Source organism: Physcomitrium patens, chromosome 2, assembly GCF_059467195.1.
Source record: "Physcomitrium patens ecotype Gransden chromosome 2, ASM5946719v1, whole genome shotgun sequence".
Classification (NCBI taxonomy): Eukaryota; Viridiplantae; Streptophyta; class Bryopsida; order Funariales; family Funariaceae; genus Physcomitrium; species Physcomitrium patens.
The window spans coordinates 20,856,015-20,867,625 of record NC_143411.1 but is presented as its reverse complement, the minus strand read 5'-3'; the positions used below and the strand labels follow the sequence as shown (position 1 = coordinate 20,867,625).

Genomic DNA, 11,611 nt, shown 5'->3' with positions numbered 1-11,611 from the left:
TACGTGTCTCTTCTTGAACCATACAAGACAATGGACATACCAAGAAGAAGATAAGCTCCACCTCCTTCTATAGAAGTGGATAATAATGAAGAGTTTAAAGTGGAAGAAGCCTTAGATTCAAGGCAACATTGAAATAAATTGGAATATCTTGTCCATTGGCGCGGATATGATATTAGTGAATGCACATGGGAGCCAATAAAGAATCTTATAAATGCAGCAAAGGCACTGGAGGCTTTTCATCGACGACATCTATCAAAATCAAGATGAAAACCTTCTTTATAAAAAAAACAAGATCTAGGCAAGATAACATTTTACTTTCAATCCTTGTTTGTAGCTTCTTTGTAGTTGTGACGCTCAGGAGATGGAGAACCAATATCCAGCGGATTCGACTCAAGAATCTTCATTTTTTGATCTATCGGACGAGACATTACGATTGTCACAACCTTCAAGATGATGCAATCGAGATGAAGATCTTCAAGAACGACATGTTCTTCCTCAAATAGATAGCAAAATATAATGCATTTGGTATCACGACCTTGGAAGGGACTCCCGATGTTTGGTGATTTTACTAGAAGTAGGAACAACTCCTAATGGTGTTTCAAATGTTTTATTCAAAGGAAGTTATGAAGGTCTCAACAATGATCAAATAACTAGGTGGTCTTCCCGCCGTGGTATGGGATACTATCGATGGTTGAGAGGTCCTATCAATCATCTTCGAAGAGAACAAAGATCAGAGTATGTGGCGAATATAATTTGTCGCATCATAGATTTCCGCAATATATGATTATCACTCCTCGTGGAACTCGTCCCTAAAAGGGGGGGGGGTAATATCACGGACATACACATGTAAGCCAATAATTACATGTATAAATAGATAGAAGTAAGTAAAAATAGATAAAAGTAAATTAATTCTATAATATTTGGTATGGAAGCTTCTTAAAAACTTTATAGATGCTGCTTTGACTTTATAGGTGTCTTTAATTGACTTTTTGGGATTAGAAACGTGGTCAACAAGTTGGCCATGTGCCACACATGTTGTTAGCTTGAAGACCAATCTAACTATATAGCCGACATGTAAAAAAACTTGCCTTGTAAGTCAAGGTATGTGTCCTATAAAGTCAATACATATTAAAGGTCTTATAGAACATCGCTACGTAGCCCCTAATTAGATAGTATATATAGAGACAAGAGTGAAGCCTTCTTCACTCTTGTCAACTCCTTTTTTGCTTCCAGTCTAGTTTTCTTGTCTTTTGGCAATAACCATTCCAATTTCTTTCTTCATATACATATCTATATATATACATATCTATATATATATATATATATATATATCAAGTTATTTCTATTTTGTCATCTTTCTTTGAGAGAAGTCTCACTTGTTTATTTGTGTTTATCACGTTCTTGTCCTTGACAAAAACCACTCATTTAAACTCATTTTTTGAATCAACATATCCAAAAGAGAGAAAAAAAATAAATAAAAAAAAAACAACCAAATTGTGCTATAAAATACAAACCACATATTCACAATAATAAGGGGTGTAGAATTACAATGTATCACCCACATAATCCTCTTCTACCATGTTCCCCTCACACGAAGCCTACCATTGCAAACTTTGCTTTTAAAAGGCGTTCTTGTACTTTTTCCCCTGCACTCGCGGCTTCTCACGAAACGATGATTGACGGCGTCACCGACCGTCGAAGAGCATGGGAATTGCACAACCGCAATCCAGCAAATCGGCGACCGGGAATCCGAACCACCGATCGCACAAGATCGGGACACGATCACGATGCGGCGATAGCAGACTGACGGCGAATTGCGGCAGCAAAGCGTCAGAAATTCCGGGAGCAGCAGCAGCAGCAGGATGAATGAATTGGGGTGGGGGAGGTGGAATTAGGCCGGAAGCGGGCGTGGAATTGTGGCGCTCGATCCAATCATTCATGGCATCGACGCCGTTTCCCGAAGCCATGGAACCCCTAATTTGCCACAGTTGCGAAGCTCGAAGAAGGTCAGAGAGCTACAGTCTCGGGGCCCGCCGAGATGCTTCTAGTAAAGTCGTGCAGGGGGTTCACCGCGTGGTTATGGCCGTCGTCGCGGTTAGCGGGATCAAGCCACGGGTTAAGGTCTCCGTTAGGGTTTGGCGCTGCAGCTGCTGCTTCTAATTTACCACCTGTTGTTATATCTTATCGTTGCCCAATGCTGTCGTCTCTCCAACCTCATTTCGTACTTCATTCATGGGCTGGCTATTTAGTTCATCTCTTACAGTGTGTCAGCCCCCCCCCCCCCCCCCGGTTCTGCATATTCGGATAGTGGTGCTTTTCAGAGAGATGCTGTGGAACCGAGTTTTGGAAAATTTCGAGCAATTGGGGGTGGAGTTGAGAGGTTGAGTCGGACCATGTGTTGATTGATCACTAATTGTCGATGAAGTGATTGATCATGGTGCTTCGGTGTCGTCCGTCGAGAGGCTCCTTGCGAGGGCGATTACTTCGTGGGTTCTAGGCTTTCGTTCTGTGATGTAAAATGTGAGATCGAATTGCGTGAGCCTCAAGGGCTTGGCAGGTCGGAGAGAAACGGAATCCGTGAACGCGGAATGAGATTGCTGTTAGTCGATTGAAATACTTGTTCCAGACTTCGACCTTCGGGGTTTCGAGAATGGATAGAGGCGGATCACCGTGATGTGATTTTTCGTCGCTGCGGTTCTGTGGCGCTCCGCATAGTCTGTGCAGGTGCATGGGGAACGTAACTTTGGTCTTTTTTTGATTTCGATGGTTAGGTGTTGCAGATTGCCGTTTGTAAAAGAATATTGAACTTCAGACATGCGCCTAATTTTTGTCCAGATCTATCTTCATTTTTTGTTATTGTTATTTCCTGCATTGTTGCGTAGAACATGAAAGAAATCTAGTCTACAGAGCTGATGCCTCTTCGCGATAGTTTTTTCTTCTGGCAATCTTCTCATTACCCGACGCTTGCTCTTTTTAGCTTCTGAAGTGCTGTTTTATGGGTTTTTAAAATAATGTCAAACGAGAACAGCTTTGGACTTATTTTTAGAAATGCTTCTGGGTAAAGGCGATTCCACACAGAAGTCGCGAGCAACAGATACCCAAGTCATTTCTCTAATTCTCTTTTCCCTTTCCTCTTTAATTGTTTTAAGTTTGTATGTGTACTCTTCCGAATTTTGACATCTTACAAACCGGATTGGCACTCTCAGTCTGATTACCATGAGGTTTCTCTGGAAAAGCTTGTATTGAAAGCGTTCCTTTTCAAATTCTCGAAAATGATTACTCTAGAAGTTGGTGAATCCTCGTAAGAAAGTGACCTTAGGGTTTTTTATTGCGTGATTGAAGTATTGACAGACGAGGTAACTGAGTCTCAAATTTAGAATGTACATGAAAAAAAAAAAAATTAGCTTATTATGATGTTTACAACGATGGTGCTGGCTTTTGACTAGAGACGTTTTAATCTGAGTTTAGAGGCTGGGAGATGAAAATCAGAATGCAATGAAGCGTAATGGCATGGGACCTGGTACGGATTGGCCGGAGTCGCAAGTTACGCAGCCGCAGCAAACAAATGGGATACGAGAAAGAGAACCAGCCATTGACAATCACCGGTTGAAGAGGCGGCCGTCCTGCGGGTCCTTAACGAATGATGGAAATATGGGATTATCTACAGCCCGGAGCTTACCTCTACCTACCGGTTTGGTGGGGCAAAAAGTTCCAGGGAAAGATGCGCTATCATTTGCAGCCGTTCTTCGATCTCGCAACAAAATCGTTGGTATGATCATCAGTTGGACAATCCCCCCCCCCCCCCCCAACTCCTGCCTGCCCCCGGCTGTAAGTGAACAAATAACATCTCATTTGTTGTGTGTTCTCATTTTGCCTCATTAACATGCAGATGCGCTGGCCCTTTATGAGAGTATTTTGGAGGTGGAACCTCAAAATGTGGAAGCTCATGTTGGAAAAGGAATCTGCCTTCAACTCCAGAATCTGCATCGTCCAGCATTTGAAAGTTTCCAGAATGCTTTGCAGCTTGACGCGCAGAACGCTTGTGCTCTGACGCATTGTGGAATGCTGTACAAAGAGGAAGGTCATTTGCTGGAAGCAGCAGAGGTATTTGCTACCTTTGGACTTGACTGACTGGGCCATCCGAAGATGATGTATTCGTGTTATGAATGGTCTTGTTAATCCGTGGAATTATTTCTTACGTTCAAATAGCGATTTCATCTCATTGCAGTGCAACTGTAAGCTTGAGTTTTTACAAGCTTCGAAATGGTGCTGTCAGGGTCAACTTAACAATCTTTACTGATGATCTTTGAATGTCTTAGGCCTACCGCAAGGCTCTATTGACAGAGCCAACATACAAAGCAGCTTCAGAAAATCTTGCTATTGTGCTCACCGATTTAGGCACGAGTCTGAAGCTATCGGGACATATTCAAGAAGGTCTGACGAAGTATTATGATGCCTTAAAAGCAGACAGTCGGTATGCTGTAAGTCGACATCGGCCCTCCCATGCTTAAAATGAGTGTTTCATACGTATTTTTCTCATTCTGGGTTCGGATCATCCAAGTTGTCTCTATTGAAATCCAAGTTGCTATACGAAAATATTTTTTCCCTGGAGTGATATTTTTGTTGAAAAGAATCATCTACTGTGCTGTTACTTTAGAGAGGTATCTACTGGTTTGCTGGAGGAGATTATATTGTTGACACACACATACACACACAAACACACACACGTGTGTGTGTGAGAGAGTGTGTGTTCGAGTGAAATATTAGCCACGCGTTGGCAGCTAAACACATTGATTAGTGAAGATAGAACTTTATGGAGACATGTTTGCAGCCAGCTTATTACAACTTGGGAGTTGTCTACTCGGAGATGATGCAATATGACATGGCCTTGAGTTGTTATGAAAAAGCAGCCGCCAATAGGCCCATGTATGCAGAGGCCTACTGCAATATGGGAGTTATCTACAAGAACCGTGGTGATCTAGATGCTGCCATTTCCTGTTATGAAAGGTTGGTAGGAATCCTTTCCTGTATTTCCTATTTGGTGCATATATTGTAGTTGTTTAATCTTCGCTGTAATCGTGTGATGCGAGTTCACCATTCGTTATGCATAATTATCTATTTGAAATTTTGTCACCCTTGGGCTTTAACTTGTTCTTTGTAAATTCCGGTTCACTCCTTCACCGAGCAGGTGCTTGGCATTGTCTCCCAATTTCGAGATTGCTAAGAATAACATGGCCATTGCCTTAACAGATTTGGGAACTAAGGTACGCAACTCCCATTTTTGTGGTACGGGTGATCATTTCAACTTTGTTAGCAATGCAGATAAAGCTTAAGGTTCAATCTCCTGCTGTCCTATGTTCTACTACTCTCCATTGGCTCACAGGATTTCTCTGACTTAAACTGAACAGGCAGCATGTAGCGAAATGTTAAATGGATCATCCTGATGCAGGTCAAGATAGAGGGATACATCCATCAAGGAGTAGCATACTACAAGAAAGCCCTCTTATATAACTGGCACTATGCGGATGCTATGTATAACTTAGGGGTTGCATATGGCGAACTGCTCAAATTTGACATGGTAATTTTCCTCTTCCACTCGATCTTGATGATATCTTGTGCTATTCTTTCTGTGTCATGTGCATCCCAGCGTAAAATCATAGAGCAATCTTTGTACCTATGTTCGTTCATCTTCTGATTTGGGAAAGGAGCTTTAGTGGAATGAGGAATTAAATTCCAATGAATGAGTAATAATTCACCTTCAATTCTGTGTCGAAATCTGTAAACGAGGGTTGTGTGTCCGTGTCTTGTGATTCGCTGAGTTAGCATTTGCACTAATGAGTGTTTGGTTTCAGGCTGTGGTTATGTACGAGCTGGCTCTGCACTTCAATCCTCACTGTGCAGAAGCTTGCAATAACCTGGGTGTTATTTACAAGGACCGTGATAATCTCGATAAAGCTGTCGAATGCTATCAGGTCGGTCTGTTATACTCTTATCACAATTTTTTTTACTAAGTTGGTTCTTTAAGTATTTGTACTAAAGCGGTTTCAAACAAACTACTTACATGATTCTCGTGTTATAATTCTTTACAGATGGCTCTGCAAATAAAGCCAAATTTTTCTCAGTCGCTCAACAATCTTGGAGTTGTTTACACTGTTCAGGTACCTTATATACTATGGCAGGTTGTAAACTAATAAGGTCTTATGTCACCATGTAACTTGTCTATTTTTTCATGTCATCTTTATTATCATTTGGATAACATCAGTGAGTGAGCTGGAAGTGTTGGAGTTACTTGCGAATATTTGATTATCATTTGATGCATTTATGCTTATGTTCTGAACCAGGGAAAGATGGATTCTGCTGCGGCTATGATTGAAAAGGCTATTTTGGCTAATCCTTCATATGCTGAAGCGTACAATAATTTGGGTATGTTAGCTGTTTATTTCTTTCAAACAATTACCTTTATGTCACTGTCGATGGTTTGTGATGTCGGTGTTAGTAATTATACCATTAATCACTCTAGTTTAATTTTCAATGACGTAGCTCATGTTTGCCTTCTCGGTGCAATTATGAACCTGATTTTAGGTACTACAAGCACTTTGTACTGGTGGTAGGGCAAATCAGTAAAGTAATTTTTAGTTGTCATTCATTGAACACACGTGGTTGTAGGTGTAGATATTAACTCTTTATTCATCTTTGAAGTGAATAGAAGCTCATGTGTACATGTTTTGCAGGTGTGTTGCATCGAGACGCGGGGAACATTCCTCTCGCCATCGACGCGTATGAGCGTTGCTTGCTCTTTGATCCAGATTCTAGGAACGCGGGCCAGGTGGAAATGTCTTCTTTTTTCTATTCCTTGCCCATTGTATCGAGATTATTGTTATGTGGAAATATGCTATTTCTATCAGTTGATAGATATTTTAAAGCCTGTCTATATGTAATTTTCAGAATCGTCTCCTGGCTATGAATTACATCTACGAGAGCGATGATGATAAGCTGTACAATGCTCACAGGTATTGTTATCTCTTTCATTAAATAATTATAATTTTAAGAGCAAATGTCAAGTTTCGGGTATGTGACGTTCCGATTGAAGCACAGTGCAGTAATTATCTTTTTAATCGTTTTCCTCCGCTTCTTCTCCTCCTTGATGACGATGATCATGATCATGATCTTCTCCTTCTGCCTCATTCTCCTCTTTGATATTCTTCGTCTTATCCATTATTGCTGTTTGTATCTGTATCTGTATTTTGTTTAATTACAATCTCTAGGTCCTGGCCGAAGTTGTGTTTTTTTCCTACTTGAGTCAAAATGCATGTCATTGCAGGAGTTGGGGAAAGCGCTTCAATCGACTTTATCCTGAATTTACGACTTGGAGTAATATAAAAGAACGAGATCGTTCCCTGACAATTGGCTATATATCCCCAGATTACTTCACTCACTCTGTGTCTTACTTTATTGAAGCTCCTCTGCTGCACCATGACTACACTCATTATCACATAGTAGTGTATTCTGCGGTTGTTAAGGTACATCCCCACTTTCAAGCTCTGGTCCGCCTACAGTTAAGTTGGAAATTAGTGGTCATCATGGTGTTGACATGCTTTAGATTTAAGTTTGACCTTGCTCATTCAGTGTATCTCCTTGAGTATGATCTACATCTATGGTGTAAATGACAAGGTCTAGAATTACTTCCACCTGATCACCACATGTTTTTTTGTCAGACTGATGCGAAAACGCAGCGATTTAAGGAAACTGTGCTAAAGAAAGGTGGTATTTGGAGAGAAGTATTTGGTATCGATGAGAAGAAACTTGCTAATATGGTTAGAGAGGATAAGGTAGATATCCTTGTGGAGCTTACTGGGCACACTGCCAACAATCGTCTTGGAGTAATGGCATGCCGTCCTGCTCCCATTCAGGTACTTGCTACTTCCCAACTTCATGCCTCTGATGTGCAGATGTATGTGTGAATATTGAGCTCGTTTGGGATTCTCAGGACTTAAGTATTTCATGTTCAAACTTGGACATCGAAAGATTAAGTCTAAAGGATTATGTGCCCTTTCACTTGAAAAATCAAAATGCAATGTACTGGTTTTTTCCCTTGCTCTAGCCTTCTAACTTTCTTTCTGCTTTCTATCTGGTGTTCCAGGCAACTTGGATTGGATATTCCAACACGACTGGCTTACCAACCATCGACTACCGTTTTACAGATGCATTGGCAGATCCACCAACCACCTTGCAAAAGTAAGCCGACATTTTCTGTGAAGTGCTCGCGCTCCTGCTTTTGAACTGTTTTGTTCTCCTCCCAACTTCGAAGTGTCTTCTTGCACATAGCTCACGGATGTTTTTGGACCTTGAAGGCATGTTGAGGAGCTTGTAAGGCTACCAGGATGTTTCTTGTGCTATACCCCATCGCCAGAAAGTGGACCTGTTGTTCCAACACCTGCTCTCAGTAACGGATTTGTTACGTTTGGTAGCTTCAACAACCTAGCCAAGGTAACTTGTTACTTACTAGTTTACGATCTTTTTAATACCAAAGTATTGTTGTTCGTTTCAGTAGCGACATTATATCTCAATAGCTACAAATATGTTTTATGCGTGTCTTGGACGGACACAATGTACGCCACCGTTAGTATCCTTCTTTTTTAGTTTTTAATTTTCATAGTTAGGGCTATCTGTGGGTGACCAGATTGGAGTTTATATGGGTCCTTCATATCTCACTGTAGCTTGGCATCTGACTAATTAAGGACAAGATTAAATATGAAAACCTTTTTGTCAGTGATCAAAATTACTTGAAGTACTACTATGGATTAACGGAACTATTGTAATACCGTTGAAGGACGTACATTATCCTTGGCGGGTTCAGTTCCCAAACTTAAGTAGTGCAGATGTTCTTGCTTCTCTTTACAAATATTCGCAGGCCATGTGACCATTTGTGTTGACAGCGTATGATGTGAATTGGATTCTTTTTTGCAGATCACTCCTCGCGTACTACGAGTGTGGGCGAGGATACTCATTAAGATGCCTAGTGCCCGGCTTGTGGTGAAATGCAAGCCTTTTTGCTGTGACAGCGTTAGAGAGGCCTTTCTGGCAAAGCTTGAAGAACTAGGTGTAGAGTCACTTCGAATAGACTTGTTACCACTGATTCTACTTAACCATGATCACATGCAAGCCTATTGTCTCATGGATATTAGGTAATGTTCTTTCTTGGCTTTTTTGTTGCGTAACACAATTTGAATACTAATTCTTGATACACTGTAGTCTTCTAGGTACACCTAAACTTCATCTTGATCAGAATTAGTAGAGGCAGAATGCACATGTTGTGACTGAAAGGAAGAGGTTTACCATATATTCAGCGAATACGTGTCAGGATGGTATTTATAAATTTCTGATCGTTAGACTTGGTTTTGTGCAGTTTGGATACATTCCCGTATGCGGGCACCACCACCACATGTGAGTCGCTTTACATGGGTGTACCCTGTGTAACAATGGCTGGGAAGGTCCATGCGCATAATGTGGGCGTCACACTATTGCACCAAGTTGGTAAGTGAACTCATATTGTGGGCTTTTTACTCTTGAAGTGACATTCCATAATAGTGCAGTTAGCATTAAGAAGCCCGCAAAGTTCAGATGTAAGTTTTGGCCCTCATTTATCATCCAAGTTTTTTCTTTGCAGGACTGGAGAATCTTGTAGTGAAGACAGAGGATGAGTACGTAGACAAGGCAATAGAATTAGCATCTAATGTCTCTTCGCTTGCAAGTCTAAGAAATGGACTTCGTGAGAGGATGCTGAGTTCATATCTTTGTGACGGCCCCAAATTTGTGAAGGGGCTTGAAGAAAAGTACCTTCATTTATGGCACCGCTACTGCGACGGGGACGTCCCATATGAGACAAGGAAAAAGGCAGAAGATGAAGCTCTTGTAAGCCGCTCAGCCAGCACCACTGGTGATGTAACTGATTTGCCAATGAAGGAGGCCGGCTCTGCACCACATCAGCCAAACGCGGCCACCATTACTTCAACTTCCTCGCCCACGTCAACTTTGTCCACCACGGAGGCGAACCGTTTGGACGAGGCACGGATGAAGTTTCCGAAATTAAGTCCAAGTTCTCTTGGTCCATCCAGCTAACTCGAACATCATTCTTGGTTACCTTCAGTTTGAAGGTCCTCTTCGGGAGGGACAAATATCAGCCGGGTGCTAGGTAATTTTTAGTCTTTATTGCTCTTCTCATAGCCCTTTCTAATGTGTGGGCCCCTTCACACACACACACTCCTGTCGTATCTTGTAATTCATTCAAAGAGCTCATTTTGATGAGATGGTCTGCGACCATTCCTTTATTTACTGTATATGAATTTCAGAAATGGTTCATTTTCTTGTAATTGATTTTAAACTGGTTATCACATCCAATTGAGATTGGGATTGCTTGGATGTCATCTTCCTTCATTCAGAACAATCCAAGTTGTAACTCTTCATGTTAATGAATCTCAATTTTATAAGAACAGGAGTGATGTTAATGGATGAAAGTGGTCTAGGTGGCTGTTGCTCATCATATGTTCTCAAAAAGGGTGTGTTTTCAGAGGTTGTGAGGCAGTGCTAGGTGAAAATAGGTGGTGAATTACTGAATGAAACTGGAGTGGAGTTTATAGATGGCTTAACATACATTAATATTTAACATATTAAAGACTACTAATTGTTTTAAACTATTCTTTTAAAAGAGTAGTGGATGTTTATTAAAAAAGTTAAATATAATTTTTTTTTTCTATCACCCTACGAGGATAAGAAAAGGATATACTTATCAAAGGCTCTAAAAGGTACTATGGTAAGGATAATTTTTCTTTTCTATGTTAAATCATAAATTGTAAAAAAAATCACAAAAGAATATGAGTCATTTTATTTGTAGCAACTTCATAGTTATATAAGGCTAGGATTGTTGAACTTATATAATAATGTTGTGGGTTGTAAATGACAATTAGAAAAGATAATTAAGAGTTGTACTTATTTTACTACTACTACAAAGAAGTGATTATAGAATCATGGCAAATAGTTTAACATCTTTAATTCTATTAAATAATGTGGTCTATACCATATTATTAAAAGATAATCATGGTAAAAAAACTAAGTTTTTATTTATTATTTGTAAAGAACATTGTTTGACATTCTTCTAAATTAATTAAATATAAACCTTTTAAATTACTTTTTCTTATTGACATTTCATTGAAATATCCATATGTGTGGTCTATACCATATTATTAAAAAATTATATATATGTATGTATATTTACATACATTCATAATTGCAAGGTTACATTGTAAAAGCATTGTTTAAAATTTTAAAACTTTTCAAAAGTTGTAGCAATGTTCTTCAAGATTGCAAAGGTCTTTAAAGAGAAAAGATCAAAAAATAAATTTAAGTTTTTTATATTATAGAATATAACTTTTGTAAGTTTTTAGTAAAAAAATAAGTTATATAATAAATGGATAATTATTATATATCTAAATTATAATTTAAACTAAAAAATTTAAGTTAAAAGAACCTCTTAATTGACAAATCAAGTAATATAATATCATTAAAAAAATAATAACAATGCATTTTGTTATAAATAAACAAAATTTTGATGTTT

At 39.5% G+C, this 11,611-nt stretch overlaps 1 protein-coding gene across 3 annotated transcripts; it reads left to right on the top strand.

Moving 5' to 3' along the window:
• The first annotated feature begins 2,120 nt into the window (after positions 1-2,120).
• On the top strand, positions 2,121-10,337 carry LOC112276307 (putative UDP-N-acetylglucosamine--peptide N-acetylglucosaminyltransferase SPINDLY). Of its 3 annotated transcripts, none has more exons than XM_024507474.3 (19): positions 2,121-2,724; positions 3,469-3,769; positions 3,890-4,104; positions 4,320-4,481; positions 4,832-5,007; positions 5,189-5,264; positions 5,450-5,578; positions 5,853-5,972; positions 6,090-6,158; positions 6,342-6,423; positions 6,732-6,826; positions 6,946-7,010; positions 7,322-7,520; positions 7,716-7,910; positions 8,141-8,235; positions 8,352-8,487; positions 8,968-9,185; positions 9,407-9,534; positions 9,668-10,337. In XM_024507474.3, the coding sequence occupies exons 2-19, from the start codon at positions 3,496-3,498 to the stop codon at positions 10,117-10,119; spliced, it is 2,886 nt and encodes a 961-aa protein (XP_024363242.1). In that variant the 5' UTR covers positions 2,121-2,724; positions 3,469-3,495; the 3' UTR covers positions 10,120-10,337. The 3 variants fall into 3 exon arrangements, with proteins under 3 accessions (XP_024363242.1, XP_024363262.1, XP_024363253.1); XM_024507494.3 differs by having other exon boundaries at positions 2,197-2,724; positions 3,490-3,769; XM_024507485.3 differs by having other exon boundaries at positions 2,226-2,724; positions 3,447-3,769.
• The last annotated feature ends 1,274 nt before the right edge of the window (positions 10,338-11,611 follow it).

What these genes read in the sequence shown, in the direction of transcription:
- LOC112276307 (XM_024507474.3), top strand. Translation starts at nt 3,496, where the DNA reads ATGAAGCGTAATGGCATGGGACCTGGTACGGATTGGCCGGAGTCGCAA. An exon ending in GCCGTCCTGCTCCCATTCAG is followed by an intron (nt 7,911 to 8,140) that starts GTACTTGCTACT and finishes CTGGTGTTCCAG; the next exon opens with GCAACTTGGATTGGATATTC. An exon ending in CCACCAACCACCTTGCAAAA is followed by an intron (nt 8,236 to 8,351) that starts GTAAGCCGACAT and finishes TGGACCTTGAAG; the next exon opens with GCATGTTGAGGAGCTTGTAA.